At 42.9% G+C, this 16,914-nt stretch overlaps 1 protein-coding gene across 1 annotated transcript in view; it reads right to left on the bottom strand.

The window, feature by feature from the left end:
- The window catches only part of LOC147626119 (putative serine protease EDA2), a 186,370-nt gene that overhangs the window by 125,980 nt on the left and 43,476 nt on the right, over nucleotides 1–16,914 (bottom strand). Inside the window, exons 8-9 of the mRNA XM_086817696.1 lie at nucleotides 12,008–12,116; nucleotides 11,813–11,909 (exon numbers count right to left, since the gene is read on the bottom strand). Of these exons, the coding sequence (XP_086673822.1) occupies nucleotides 11,813–11,909; nucleotides 12,008–12,116 (206 nt within the window). The remainder of the gene's footprint in view (nucleotides 1–11,812; nucleotides 11,910–12,007; nucleotides 12,117–16,914) is intronic.

The raw sequence follows: 16,914 nt of genomic DNA, 5'->3' as shown, positions 1-16,914 counted from the left end.
AAAAGATTTTCAGAAGGTGCATTAGAAATCAAGTATAATTTGTTCAAGAGGCCTTATCCTGAGGGTCAAGATTTTTTCGAAATTTTAAATTAAGGTTCCTATGGACCAATAAGATTCATCCAAATGTGAGGAGGAGAAAAATGGAAGAAATAAGAAACATCTCCCCAAATAAGTAAATGCTCACATAAGATAAAGAGTTGACTATGTACAAGGTTTATTAGTAAAAAACTATGAGGATTACTAAAAAAATGAGATATTTTGGGTATAATGATTCCATTTTGACACGTGTAAGGAAGGGGAGTCCCTTCAAAAGGACGCCTACTTCACATGCTTAAATGAGTTTTAAACTACAAAATAATGTGATATTTTTATCTCTCCTCTTTCTTGGATCAAACCAAATCAAAAAGGTAAATGAAAGAATTAGGGTTTCATGTGAGAGACAAACACAAAGAGAGAAGAAGGAGAGAGAGAGAGTTGTGGGAATAAGTCAACTCATCGGAATGAGTGTGTGACTCCCCTATCACATATGTATATTTTGCACTAGTACACATAGTGCACTTAGTAAATTAAAAGTACTAAGTGTACTATGTACTATAACTTATGGGCTTGTACACACTACAAGGGTGGGCATAATGCCTTTACCCCAACAACCTCCCACTTAAAGGCAAAGTGCCCTTAAATGAAGGAAAAGAAAAATCAGCATGTACATGATAATATACAAGGCCATATCAAGGCTGAAACTGGCCTCATCCAATGCCCATCAAGTGTCTGCAATGAGCAAACCGCTCCGGAGGCAAACTCTTTGTCAACAGATCAGCCGGGTTGTCATCCGTATGAATCTTAACAAGCTGAATTTGCTTGTTCTCTATCACCTCTCTGATGAAGTGATACTTCACATCCACATGCTTCGTCTTTGCATGAAAGACAGGGTTCTTTGCCAACTGGATGGCACTCTGACTGTCACAATGCAACAATGGAATATCCCCTGTATAACCCAAATCAACCACTAACCGAGATAGCCATAATGCCTCCTTGCAAGCCTCTGTGGCTGCAATATACTCGGCCTCTGTAGTAGATAAGGCTGTGCACTTTTGCATCCTGGATATCCATGATACAGCACCTCCTATGAATGTAAACACATAACCGGTAGTAGACTTCCGGTTATCTGGATGACCGGCATAATCCGAATCCGTGTAACCATGCACTAATGCATCCTGTTTGCCAAAGCAAATGCACATATCCTGTGTGCCCTTCAGGTATCTCATGACACCTTTCACTGCTTCCCAATGCTTCTTGCCAGGGTTGGCCATGTATCTACTAACCACTCCCACTGCAAATGCAATGTCCGGCCTAGTAGCAACCATGGCATACATGAGACTGCCACAAGCTGAAGCATACGGAATCTTGGCCATATCAGCCCTGTCTTTATCCGACTGTGGGCTGTCCATAGCACTGAGTTTCACATATGGAGGCAAAGGAGTACTAGTCTTCTTCCCCCCATCCATATTGAACCTCTGCAAAACTTTGCCAATGTATTCCTTCTGAGACAAATACAACACATGCTGATTTCTGTCCCGAAGTATTCGCATACCCAAAATGTGATTTGCATCACCCAAATCCTTCATATCAAAGGTTTGATGCAGCCTCTTTTTCAAGGCATCCATCTCTTTACAAGATTTCCCGGCAATCAACATATCATCAACATACAAGATGAGGATCAATAGACTGCCATCCAAAGCTTTCTTGGTGTATAAGCAGTGATCTATGTCACTTCTCCTGAAATCTTGGGATTTCATGAATGTATCAAATTTATGATACCATTCCCTTGGTGCCTGTTTGAGCCCATAAAGACTCTTTTTCAGCTTGCATACAAGCTTCCTCTTTCCATTCATTACATAACCCTCTGGCTGTTGCATATATATCTCCTCATGGAGATCACCGTGAAGAAAAGCAGTCTTCACATCCATCTGAATCAAGTCCAGATCATCATGAGCAACCAAAGCTAATACAGCTCTAAGTGTGGTCATTTTGACCACTGGAGAGAAGATCTCATCAAAGTCCACACCATATTCCTGCTTGAAGCCCTTAGCCACTAACCTGGCTTTGTATCTTGGCTTTGCATCAGGTGCAACTTTGAGCTTGTAACCCCACTTGCATGGCAAAACTTTCTTGCCTGTAGGCAAATGCACCAACTTCCATGTTCCATTTTTGTGCAGAGAATCCATCTCTGACTTCATGGCACGCTCACAAAGAGCCTTGTCTGCCCTCTGTAAAGCCTCCTTATAACATGAGGGCTCCCCACAGTCAGTGAGCATTAAGTAGTCAACCCCTGGAACAAACCTGTCAGGGGCTCTAGAGGGTCTTGTGGACCTCCGTACCCAATGACCATCATTTGCAGGTTGCTGTCCAGCCTGCATATCACCCATTGGTGGCTCCTGTTCCATGCCATAAGGCTGAAATATCATGCCCGGTATCATCTCTAACTGTGGCATATCCATAGGGATATCTTCTGCCATCTCTGGCTGTCAGTTTGGACCATCTTCAGCACCATTTAAGGGCTGGTTTTGATGCTGTAATGGCTGATTTACAGCCCTTGGTTGTTGTCCATGATGTCCATCATCATCAAAGATGACTCTGCCAGGCTCCTGTTGCCTTGCAGGCTCCTTATACATGCATGTTTCATCAAAAATGACATCATTGCTGCGTATAATCTTTCTATTCACTGGATCCCAAAGTCTATACCCCATTTCACCTCTGTCACCATATCCTAGGAATATGCATTTGTGAGACTTAGGATCAAGTTTGATGCGCGTTTCTCTGCGTATGTGCACGTACGCAACGCAACCAAACACTCTCAAGTGCCTGTAGGACGGAGGCTTCCCTGTCCATACTTCCTCTGGCACTTTTCCACCAAGCCTCGTGTTAGGTGACCTGTTTATAAGATGAACGGCTGTCATAACAGCTTCAGCCCAAAAACCATGAGGTAACGCAGCATGTGACAACATAGAACGGACCTTCTCCTGAATGGTCCTGTTCATCCTCTCTGTTGTCCCGTTTTGTGGAGGATCATAAGGAGTAGAGAGCTCCCTCTTGATGTCTTTAGCATCACAAAAGTCCTGAAACTATTTGGACATATACTCTCCACCATTGTCGGAACGCAAAGCCTTCAGTGTTTTGCCAGTTTGATTCTCAACAAGAGCAACAAACTTCTCAAACACTGAGAATGTATCACTCTTCAAACGAAGAGGATAAACCCACACCTTGTGTGTGGCATCATCAATAAAAGACAAAATATTTTGCCCCTCCCAAAGAAAGCTGAGACATCTCACATACATCTGTATGCACAAGCTCTAACTGAGCATCTTTCTGTCCAAGAGCTTTCTTGTGGGGGCATTGAAGTTGCCTGCCATATATACAATGCTCACAAAACTGAAAACTTGAAAACTTTAGAGAAGGCAAGTAACCAAAACGAGACAATTGCTCCATTCCTTTGACACTCATGTGTCCCAACCGGCTATGCCACATAGAAATTTCCGGCAGCTCGGTTGCATTTACATTAGCATGGTGACAAACACCTGCATGCATGAAGTAAAGAGTGTCCACCTTAGAGCCTCTCGCAACAACCAGTGAGCCCTTACTAATCTTCCACTTTTCATCATAAATGATTTATATGCATAAATAGATGCATAAAATAAATTCTTTTATATTAAAAGAGTGATTTTCATCATAAATGATTTATATGCATAAACATCTGCATAAAAGATATTTTTTTATATTAAAAGTGTGATTTTCATCATAAATGATTTATGTGCATAAATAGATACATAAAAAAAATTCTTTTATATTAAAAGAGTGATTTTTATCATAAATGGTTTATATGCACAAAAGATATTTTTCTCATATTAAAAGTGTGATTTTTATGCATAAATTAGATACATAAGAGAAATTCTTTTATTCCAAAAGTGTAATTCCTACTAAATTGGATTTATGCATGGAAAGATGCATAAAGAATTTATTTTAATCCAAAAGTGTTATTCTCATGATGCATAAAGAATTTATTTTAATCCAAAAGTGTTATTCTCATCAATTTTGATTTTATTTTTAATTCGAAAGAGTTATTTTCATCAATTTTGATTTTATGCATAAATAGATGCATAAAAAAATTTATTTTTAATTCAAAAGAGTTATTTTCATCAATTTTGATTTTATGCATAAATAGATGCATAAAGAACTTTATTTTTATTTCAAAAGAGTTATTTTCATCAATTTTGATTTTATGCATAAATAGATACATAAAGAATTTTATTTTTATTCCAAAAGAGTTATTCTTATTAATTTGATTTTATGCATAGAATAATGCATAAAGAATTTTATTTTTAATTCAAAAGTTATTTTTATCAATTTTGATTTTATGCATAGAAAGATGCATAAAGAATTTTATTTTTAATTCAAAAGAGTTATTCTTATCAATATTGATTTTATGCATAGAAAGATGCATAAAAGATTTATTTTTATTTCGAAAGTATTATTTTCATTGAAATTAAATTTATGCATAGTTAGATGCATAAAAGATTTATTTTTATTTTGAAAGTGTTACTCATTAAAATAAAATTTATGCATAGTAAAATACATAAAAGATTTTTTTTTATTTTGAAAGTGTTATTCTCATTAAAATAGAATTTATGCATAGTAAAATGCATAAAAGCTTTATTTTTAATTCGAAGATGTTATTTTCTTAAAATTGAACTTAGGCCTAAATAGATGCATAAAAAGATTTTTATAAAAGTGTTATTCCTACTAAAGTTGTCTTTATGCCAAATTAGATGCGTAAAGAATCTTTATATCAAAAAATTAAAATTCTCCTACATTCTATAAATAGATGTGATAAGATGTGATAGGAATCAGATAGATGTAAATGGATATGGATGTATGGATGTAGATGTGGAATGTGGATATGGATGTATGGATGTGAATGTGGATGTGGATGTGGATGTATGGATGTAGATGCGGATGCGGATGTATGTATGTGGCTGTGGATGTATGAATGTGGATGTGAAAATGGATGTATGGACGTAGATGTGGATGTATGGATGTGGATGTATGGATGTATGTATGTGGATGTGGATGTATGAATGAGGATGTGAAAATGGATGTATGAATGTGGATGTGAAAATGGATGTATGGATGTAGATGTGGATGTATGGAAGTATGTATGTGGATGTGGATGTATGAATCGGGATGTGAAAATGGATGTATGAATGTGGATGTGGATGTGGATGTATGAATGTGGAATGTGGATATGGATGTATGAATGTGGAATGTGGATATAAATGTATGGATGCGAATGTGAATGTGGATATATGGATGTGGATGTATAGATGTAGATATGGAATGTGGATGTGGATGTATGAATGTGGATGTGAAAATGGATGTGTTGTCGCTTTGTGGATTTCTGCAAAGCCTTTGACTCCGTCCCTCGATCTCAACTAATACGATGCTTGCAGGAGCTCCAGTTCTCACATGAGATGATGTGGGGTGTGATTTCACTATATGAGGCAGTACTCGGCCAAGTACGTGCACCAGATGGGACATCAAGAGATATATGGGGTTAAGCAGGGCTGCCCACTCTCACCTACACTCTTTGGCCTATACATTGATGAGATCGCAGTATTTGTGGATAGTTTCGGAGGTAGAGGATCATCATTGGCTCAGACAGTAGTTCCCATATTGCTATATGCTGATGACATTGTCTTGATCTCAGATTCAGCCGAGGGTCTACAGAAACACTTAAATGCATTGGACAGATTTTGCAGGGAGAGAGACCTTACGGTCAATTTGGGGAAAACCAAGGTTATGGTCTTCAACACATCTTATGCAGTCGCAAAACCAAGGTTATGGTCTTCAACACATCTTATGCAGTCGCCTCACGATTTTCTTTCATATACAAAGATGCCCCAGTGGAGATTGTGCAGAAGTATGTGTATCTAGGAGCCACTTTTACAGGCCCGTTGTTTTGCATGACCAGAGATGCCACTGAAGGACTTGCGAGAGGGCACGCCTCCCTAGCCCGTTTGGTGAGACAGTGTTTCCCAGCACATTTCCAAGAAACCCGCAGTGCTGGCTCTTTGATACTCTAGTACGAGCAGTGACTATGGTGCAGCCCTTTGGGGGCCAAGCCTAGGGAAGGATCACCGGAGGAGCATAGAGAGGCTACAGGTGAAGATGTCATGCATGATCAGGAGAAAGCCATCTGTACCACATGACATTCTACATGTAGAGTTTGGGGTGGCCCCACTAGTTACAGATGCCCTTTTTCAAACTGTCACTTATATTCAGCATGTATACACACTTGACAGAGATCGTCTCCCACGAAAGTCCTCTATGCAATTACACGGTGAGAGGGAGAAGGAGCAATTAAGACGAGCTGGACTGCCCTCCTCCTCAGCGATACAGCCACCACCATTACCGACACATGCATGGTACTCTGAGGTAGTCGAGTGGTTTCATGCACATGGCATACAGATGGACCGTCTCCCCCCGTTTCAGTATAGCTTGAATTCCCCATACCTTGATCTCTCACGTCAGGAGATCAACCGAATTATCCAGTTGGATCTACTCGAGCTACACATACACCACACATGGGTGTCTCTGTCAGAGATTGATAAGAAGTGTGAGTTCTACAGAGATTACTTCTTGAGACTCTCCGAGGATGGATTCTTTGAGATCCCGGGATACATACAGATACACACGTCACATGCCATGCGTATCACGATTGGCCACCTCAGGGTATCCTCCCACCGCCTCAGAGTACCGACTGGCAGAGCTAAGGATATCCCACATGAGGAGAGGACATGCACAGTATGCATCACAAGAGCACTAGAGGATCAGGCTCATTATATGCTCAGTTAACCAGCTTACTACAAGATACATAGGGATTCCACTGCCTCTTCCGAGAGGGATTCGGACAGTTTTGTATCACCCCAGTGAGATAGCTATGTTTATGTTTTCTTTCTGTTTTATTTTCCATTCCATGATGAGATATGCCATGGACATTATTGTATCACCTTGGTCTCATAGGCCCATTGGGTCTTTAGTAGACACTTAATATCTCTCTCTCCCATTGGTCTCATAGGCCGGTTCCAGTACAGCATAGAAGCCCCGTCATTTGCTCTTAGCCGCACAGAGCAGAAAAGGGTTATCAGGAAGGGCATTGTCAGATTGGATACTCAAAGGACATGGAGTTCACCTAGTCGTCCACTAGGGACGAAGATGGCCTTCTACAGAGATCACCTCTTATGCCTGAAAGAGGATGGGTTCATCATCCGTCCACGCTACATGGACATACACCTTTCCTTTGGGGTGAGATGTGCGATCAGCCAGATCCGCACCTCGTCCCACCAGGTGAGAGTGGAGACTGCTAGATATGGGCCTAGGGTGGCCGCACCAAAGGACAGGATATGCAAGCTCTGTCACACAAAGCCCGAGACAGGGGACCATTACATATGCGGATGCCCTGTATACTATGAGATTCGGGGGAGGTTCCACTGCCTCTTCCGAGCTGGGTTCGGACCACTTTCCAGGATCATGGACTTCCCGCATCAGAGATGCCTGGGCCTTTTGCTTCTAGAGCTGCGTAGACACAGGGAGTCCTTACTGAGGTCCAGATTAGCTGTACTTGCTCGAGGACCAGCACAGAGAGCTCTCACCAACTTTATCCATACCAGCACTCTGAGGGCCGATCCACCCATCATACCCAGACCACAGGCTAGTGTAGGAGCTCGGCCGAGAAGTGTGACACTCGACAGAGCCGTTGAGTTATGCAGAGCTCGACGCCCCAGACCCCATGGCCCTCGCCCATGGCCACGCCACCATAGGAGGATCCGGGCCATTATCTCCCATCATCGCAGGACCTCGCGCCAGCTCAGTTTTACAACCTTGAGCACCATGTCACAATGGCCCATGAGGGATGTATTAGGGTGATATGAGAGCTCTCTGCTCATGTACCTGGATCAAATTTTAAAGTTCTAGATATTTGTTATCTTTCTTTATTACTATTTTGTACCCAGGATGATGTACCTCATGGATATGATGTAACCTTTTGGTCTCATAGGTCATTTTCGCCTTTTGAAGACGTTAATACAACTCTCTCTATCGCTCTCATGTCACAACGGCCCATGAGGGATGTATTAGGGTGATATGAGAGCTCTCTACTCATGTACCTAGATCAGATTTTATAGTTCTAGATTTTTGTTATCTTTCTTTATTATTTTGTACCCAAGATGATGTACCTCATGGATATGATGTAACCTTTTGGTCTCATAGGTCATTTTGACCTTTTGAAGACATTAATACAACTTTCTTCAGGAGAGGGCACTCCACACTAAATCATATCTTTACACTACGGGGGATCTCTGAGGAGCGGAGAGCTCACGGGCATTGGATATGCTACTACTTTGTGGATTTCCGCAAAGCTTTGGATACCGTCCCACGGGCCAAACTGATGAGCAAACTACAGGATATGGGAGTGCCAGCAAAGATGCTTTGGGGGATCATTACACTCTATGAGTCAGTCAACAGGAAGAGTATGGGCTCGAGGAGGTGACTCAGAGATCATACACAGTAGTATCGGGGTGAAGCAAGGCCGTGCCCATTGTCTCCTACTCTATTTGGTCTATACATTGACAAGATCTTGGATTACATAGACAGACAGGGAGGACCAAGAGCACATTTAGCAGGAGCCTTGATACCGATCCTCTTGTATGTAGATGATATTGTTCTTATTTATGATTCACCAGAGGGTCTGCAGAGGCATTTAGATGCATAACGGGCCTTTTGCGAGGACCGGGACCTCACTGTGAACCTTGGAAAGACCAAGGTCATTATCTTTAACACCTCACAGTGGATAAGTAGATTTGCAGTACAGTTTACATACAGTGGACAGCCTGTGGAGTATGTTACCTCATATGTATACCTTGGGATCACTTTTGGTGGACCTCAGTTCTCGATGCGGAAGGCGGCCGAAGCTAGATTGATGAGGGGATATGCAGCCCTTCGCTCACTCGAGAGGCAATGCTCACACATATAGTTTTAGGAGCCGAGGACAAAGCTTTGGCTATTTGATACTCTAGTTACACCTGCACTACTGTATGGCGCCCCCATGTGGGGTCCTAGCTTATACCACACGAGGAGACAGAGGAGAGAGCCGGCCGAGACAAACACAGAGGAGGTATATGATGGGTGGAAGCCAATGTAGAGGCCCCTAGTGGAGATGATCTCACACATGATTAGGAGTAAGCCATAATTGCCACATCAGATTGTGCGGGCAGAGATGGGGGCTGCACCGATAGTGACAGAGGCTCTATTCCAGACAGTGACATGCTGGCATAGGCTATGGGAGATTCCACTAGATAGATACCTCTGGCTAGCCCTGGAGTCATCGAGACAACTGACACTTGAGGGAGATACAGAGTGCTAGTATGCACAGGTAGGCACTTGGTTGTTTGGCATGCACAGAATGCAGATGGAGGCACTCCCCCCCGTTCCAGTACAGCATAGAGGCCCCGTCATCCGCTCACAGCCGAACAGGGTTATCACAGGAAGGACATTATCAGGCTGGATACTCAGAGGACATGGAGTTCACCTAGTCGTCCACTGGGGACGAAGATGGCCTTCTACAAAGATCACCTCCTATGCCTGACAGAGGATGGTTTCATCATCCGCCCACGCTACATGGACACACACCTATCTTTTGGAGTGTGTGTGATCGGCCAGATCCGCACCTCGTCCCACCAGCTGAGAGTGGAGACTACCAGATATGGGCCCAGGGCGGCCGCACCAGAGGACAGGATATGCCAGCTCTATCACACAGAGCCCAAGACAAAGGATCATTACATATGTCGATGCCCTGTATACTATGAGATTCGGGGGAGGTTGAACTGCCTTTTCCGAGCTGGGTTCCGACCACTTTCTAGGATCATGGACTTCCCGGATCAAAGATGTCTGAGACTTTTTCTTCTAGAGCTCCGTAGACACACGGAGCCCTTAGTGAGATCCAGATCGCTCTCACCGACTTCTTCCATACTAGCACTCCGAGGGCCAATCCACCCATCATACTCGGACCATAGACTAGTGCAGGATCTCGACCGAGAGGTGTGACACTCGACAGAGCCACTGAGTTATGCAGAGCTCGATGCCCCAGACCCCATGGCCCTCACCCACGGCCACGCCACCACAGGAGGATCCGGGCCATTATCTCCCATCATCGCAGGACAACCCGCCAAGCCAGTTTTACCACCTTGAGCACCATGTCACAGCGGCCCATGAGGGATGTATTAGGGTGATATGAGAGCTCTCTGCTCATGTACCTAGATCAGATTTTATAGTTCTAGATTTTTGTTATCTTTCTATATTACTATTTTGTACCCAGGACGATGGCTTCACAGAGACTTACACCGATACGAATATTATCTTCTACACAGAAACGCATCAAAGCCCTACGAGAGGGCTACCCAAAGTGGAGGGGTACACATGGGAGTCAGCTTTCAGAGGACAAACACGCACCACCGGGGGGGGGGGGGGGGTGCGTGGCTCGGGAGGACTAGCATGCTTGTTTCACCCTCATTTGAGAGGCATGCTCACAATGGTTAGACACGATGAGGAGGCTCGCTTTATGTGGATGCGATTAGCCACACCTGGCATGAGAGTGATGCATATTTCAGTATGCTACTTCCCACCAAAGAAATCAGAATATGCATGCAGGTTGACAGAGAAAGGGGAGACTCCATATGCACCATTATTTGCAGACATTGCAGAGTTCTCCCAGCACAAGGAGAGGTCCTCCTATTAGGAGACTTTAATGCACGGACAAAAGAAGTGCAGACATATGACTTCCAGGGAGATGCCATTATGTTATCAGAAATTGACTTGGCTGAGATGGGCCTCTAGAGGGCCAACCAAGATATGGGGAATGCAACACCATATGGTAGACACTTCTTGGAGATGGGAGCTATGATGAGCTGGTTACATATAATATTTTTTCATACCTAATAGAAGTTTCTTTTCAAGAAAAAAAAAACCCACATGTATGGCTCATGAGACCAAAGAGACATTTTCCATAGCACGAATTGTAATGGCACACCCTCATCTGCACACTCCCGGAAGAGATATACAAGAATACACATATAAAGAAGAAACTGGTTACAAGAGGTACAAGGATACATATATAGGGAAGAAACTCATTACAAGGGAAATTAGGAAGATCAGGTGGCATGGCTATGGTATATAGATTACACTTAGAGAGTCTGATCTCGCCAGTGTGGAGGGACGAATATGTACAGTTTATTTGAATACGCGTACATAGGCAACTCTTGATAGATGCATATATAGCTAACGCTATTTATTCCTCACCAGAGAACCCCATAGTCTCAATATCTAGCCAAACAAGAGCCACATTCTCCATACCATATCATTCACAACGATATACATGGGTTTTTAGCCAAAAAGAAGATGATTTCAGTACAACTACAGCATGTAAGTTAATAGTTCCCTCTTCAAGCCAAAGTTTGCAGTTAAAAGAAAAGCAAGAAAAAATGCCTACGACATTCAGAAACTAGAAGTAGATGTGCATTGCTACAATGGGAAACCTGGATAAAAAACCAAATACCCTTATCTTTTCATATTATCCATTATTTCTATGCAGAAACGGTAAAATAATAATAGTTTTAGAAGACATGCCACAGAAGGATGGTATAGTTTCACATGACTAAGAATAGAAGACTCCATGAGGAAGATTGACGACAAGAATTGTACTTACTTTGTATTTACAAGGTGGGACCGAATGCTGTTGTTTTTCGGAGCCACTTGGAAGTATGCAAGTTCAGTACACACTTGATACCACCACTGGCGATCCCCTATACATTAAGGTTCAAAAACAGCAAGACGTTTTCGGCTACTTGAACAAAGATTTATAGGAACCCATGATTTACACTAATTGAATATACGATCATACCACTCCCAACTCCAGCCTTTGTCTCCTTTAAATGCTCTTGATCATATGTATCTATGGATGCACCAAAAGCTCCCAAGTAATATCCTTTCACATATTCGGAATACACCTCCTACAAAAAAAGAAAGAGAAAAGGAAAGTTGTTGAGAACCTTTTAAACAAGCGAAGCAAGTTTGAAACACAGCACCCAGGTGGTTCCGTAAGTATTGTTACACTATTTCAGGGCCAGGCTAGAGATGCCCTGGCAAAGGGGGAGAGGGGGATCAACTGTCAAAAACTACACAGTTTCAATCAACTTCATTTGTTCATGTAAACAAACAAAGAAAAAATCCGTTTCGTAAAGAAGCACAAAAAACCTATACGCAACCAAAACAATTTGAATTGCTTCCTTCGTTTCTTTGGCATAATGCAACAACTCAAAAAGGTCACTCCAGATTTTGCTTTTTCTTGCTTAATATAGGGAGAATTTTATTTATTTTTTTTCAGAGAAGAAACTTCTATTAAGTATGAAAAAATATACAAAAGGGAGATTTCAAACCAAACTTGGGACATGCTGGGATTGATCGTAGTGAAACACGAACCTTAGGCATAGCTAAACTTCACTTTAATACCACTTAAGAGATAGACAAAGTGATCAATGCAATGCAATGCAGCTATATTAAATGAACGGGTACAATGAATATCCTTCTCGGGAGAGAGAGATATACTGAATGATGATGATGATGGCTGATCCTTTCCCCAATGCTGAGGTCCACCCTTGGATGCCGGCTTTCCTCTATGAAGGAGGTAGGAGATGACTTGAATGCTGACTATATGTTGAAGGCTGAGTGCTAGATGCTGAATGTGCTACTACTGCTTTTGATGCTAGACTGCTGAGCTGTATCCCCTTGTCTCCTAGGAAGGAAAGCGCTGAGAAGCTCCAGATATCTAATGCTGAAATGATGCGCCTCTATTTATATGGTGAGCTGCTGCTGGTCAGGTACCTTTACCCTGCAATAAATGTTATTAAATGCTGTCGGCTGTTGATATTCATGACCTGCAATAAATGCCCTAAATGCTAATACATGCTTTGTGCTGTTGTTGGTGTTGTATAAGCCCCAAACACATGCTTATGCTGTGATTAATGCCTGGATAAATGGATTAAGGCTTGGATTAATACTTGATGATACTGAATGCTATCTGCTAAATGCTTGATGATGCCATGTCACTTGTACACCTGATGGGTGTGCACCGTGGCATTCCCCTCTACTAAACTATTGCTGGGTGGTACACTTGGCAACCTTTCGACTCCTTTGCTGATCCGCCTCCACTGAAACCACTACCCCACTTCTTCTTCTGCAAGCACTAAGGTCGACTATAGGAGTTGAATCCTTTGAGCCAAAGACTTGTCTACTGTAGGAACTACATGGCAAATGCTGATAGATCTGCTCGGAAAACATGAGTCACTACTCACCTGTCTGTGGAATCCTTTCACACACCACCTCCGTCATTCCTGAACCTCTGAACCTCCTGAGGCGATATTGGAGCAACCTTCTGCCTTCTTGTGTGGAAGATAAGCCCCTGTTGTCAGTTGAGCCCAGAACTCCAATTACTCCATTGATGATGGATGCCATTCTTTCCCAGAAAACTCATGGGTAAAACCTGTATGCCTTGCGGATGCAAGATGCTAGACTGACTACTAGGATGACTACTATGCTGATGCAAGCCATGTGCAACCCTATATGGTATGCAAGAATGCAGATGGATGGGTTATTGATGCATGCCTAAGGGGAAAACCCTAAGAAAGGCCTACAAGATCTTCAGAATTGGATTTAACTGAGCGGAAGTGACTAACATGCTAACTCACTGAATGACTGATGGAATGAACATGAACTAAGGTTGGTTACCCTGTAACGCTCTGATACCAATGTGACATGTGGGGGATTGATCGTAGTAAAACACAACCTTACGCTTAATTAAACTTCACTTAATAACACTTAAGAGATAGACAAACTGGTCAATGCAATGCAGCTCTATTAAATGAATGGTTACAATGAATATCCTTCTTGGGAGAGAGAGATATATTGAATGATGACGATGATGGCTGATCCTTTCTCCAATGCTGAGGTCCACCCTTGGATGCCGGCTTTCCTCTATGAAGGAGGCACGAGATGACTTGAATGTTGACTATATGCTGAAAGCTGAGTACTAGATGCTGAATGTGCTACTGCTGCTTGTGATGCTGACTGCTGAACTCTATCCCCTTGTCTCCTGGGAAGGAAAACGCTGAGAAGATCTTTGATGCGCCTCTATTTATATGTTGAGCTACTGCTGGTCTAGTACCTTTACTGCAGTTGGCTGCCTTTTGTACCTTCACGACCTGCAATAAATGCTATTAAATGCTGTCGGCTGTACATATTCACGACCTGCAATAAATGCCCTAAATGCTAATATATGCTTTGTGCTGCTGTTGGTGCTGTATAAGCCCCATACACATGCTTATGCTGTGATTAATGCCTGGATAAATGGATTAATACTTGATGATAGTGAATGCTATCTGCTAAATGCTTGATGATGTCATGTCAGTTGTACACCTGATGACGTGACAAAACTAGGTGGAGATCTCAACCAATCGGGTGTCTTGTGTTGCCAACAAGGTCCCATATGAGTGGAAATGAAGAATAGACCATGATCCCACTCTCTCATAAACTGGTTGCGCTCTCTCTCTGTAGACCTCGAAGATCCCTGGATTCTAGCGTAGGTTGCCATAAGGGTATGGATAATATCACTCCAAATCCTGCAGAGGCACTGTGTGTCCAAGACAATAGTGCCCTCTATGGCCTCAATGCATCTAGCCTTCCAGATGTGCTAGGCTGTAATACTAGCAATAATCTCCCATGTATTGTCTAATCTCTGTGCTGGCGGGGCGTATCCTGAATTTGGCAAATCCTGAAGGCAGCCTCGCCGAGCACCTCCTTGCCTGATCAAAATGACATGACTCCTGTCGTCCCCCTCATACCTACGCTGGGGCCCGATTGAGTCAACCAAATGATAGCACCAAAAGATATATGGGCATCCTTACTAATCGTGCCAAATAGGTGTGCTATCATGGTCCAAATCCTCTATGCTTCCCTGCATTCTCATAGGCAGTGATAAACTATCTCTGAAGCTCTTGCACATCTCGGGCAAGTTGGACTAACACCAACAACCGATCTCCACTGGTTGGTGGCCAATCCACCATGTAGTTAAATCCAAAAGAATGAGGAGATTTGTGCCTTCCTCTTGTAAGAGTGCCACAGCCTCCCCCACAAACTCCTTTGAATGTCACAGGTAATACCATAGGACTCCCAATGAGGTCTAAGGGTAGGGACTCTCTGAATCTATCCCAAGACAAACTGCCTCGCATTCCTCACAGTGTAGCTATAGAAAGGCAAACTTTTCATCGGATTGGTGGCATCCATCCATTCCCACTCACGGGGATCCCAAGGCAAATGTCTGGTAAGGCATCCACCAAACAGCCAAAGGCAAGAAGAATCAGTGATCATCTCGGGAAGGGGGGGGGGCACATGGGTGGTCGATATAAAAGTGCTTCCCTACTCTAACAACTCTCACGGGCCGAACCACCGAGCCCTCAACTATATCCTACACCACACATTTCTCCAACTGCCACCCATCGTGAACAGAAAAGAAAAATGGTACCTCACCCTTCCCTAGCGAGAGGAGACCCATAATCTGCAGAGGAACCCCGGTCCCTAAAAAAACCCCAAACCACAAGTGAGGAGATCCATCCAGAAAAGCCCCTATAACCCAATGGTTGGGTATGGCTACATCAATTTGCATAATCCTCCGACTAGCTCCCCTCAAGTGCTGAGTAAGGCCAACCCTCTAATCCTCCGTGAGGATCTTAAACCTCTTGCACTCTAGGACAGAAGGAAAAAACATCTCCCAAGCAGCCCAATGGATATGTGTGGCAACGCTAAGAGATCTACCATGATCAAATCATTCCACAAAATGGGTTGTCTGTAAGCCTCCTCAACTGACCAAGGAGGTATATGAACTAGAAAACTTCTCATGCACTCCCAGGCCCAAAGAAGGGACCTCACTAGACGAGAGGACGGGGGGGCCGGGAGAGGGGGCGGGGGAAGCAGTGATCTGCCTTAGAAAAGATGACCGTGAGCTGTAGAGCCAATCGCCACCCCTGACTGGAGTCTTGAAAATGTATTGATTACTAATTTTATTTGTCCAACCTTTTGGACAAAGTATCAAAATCAAGGCTATCTGCCCACCATTGTTAGCATTGTGCGTGATGGGTCTGGAACTATGAAATAAATATGGTTTAAACCTTGGAGGAGTTCCATACGTGGGATTTCATACTTGATTCTTAAATTAAAGGATAGACATGCCATTTTCAAAGAAGTGAACCATGAGAGACTTAAAATATGTGAAAGCCATGATAGATGGTCTATCATGGTTTTCACAAATTGACCTTGTTTCATCCGTCATGACTTCCACACATTGACTCTATGTCTAGAAAAGATACAAAAGATTTTCTTTTTTGACTCAAGTATGAAAAATTTTTCCATACGTGACCATACCCATACGGGTATGGAGGTATGGAATATTTTCCATACGAGTATGAAAAAAACTATGATTACAAAATAAGCTAAATCCATCACTCAATCATCAATGAATCAAGCCTCAAGACCAAGTCATTACAAAAAAGTGTAAAATCAAATGCCAAAAGGAAGCTACTCTCTAGAGTCTAGACTCTAGACTCTAAAGTCCTGAGTCCTGACTCCTCGAGACTTTTGTATGCTATAGAAATAGCCTCATCCTCCTCAAGATCATCATCATGCTCCTCCTCTGGTGGAGCTTCTTCCATGCCATCTTCATGTGTTTAACCATCACCCTTTGCCTCCTCAACTACATCA

The sequence above is a fragment of the Cibotium barometz genome, chromosome 23 (genome assembly GCF_041138505.1).
Source record: "Cibotium barometz isolate CiBa-2024 chromosome 23, ASM4113850v1, whole genome shotgun sequence".
Taxonomy (NCBI): Eukaryota; Viridiplantae; Streptophyta; class Polypodiopsida; order Cyatheales; family Cibotiaceae; genus Cibotium; species Cibotium barometz.
Note: the sequence above shows the minus strand (reverse complement) of the source record. Positions and strands in the feature narration are given on the sequence as shown.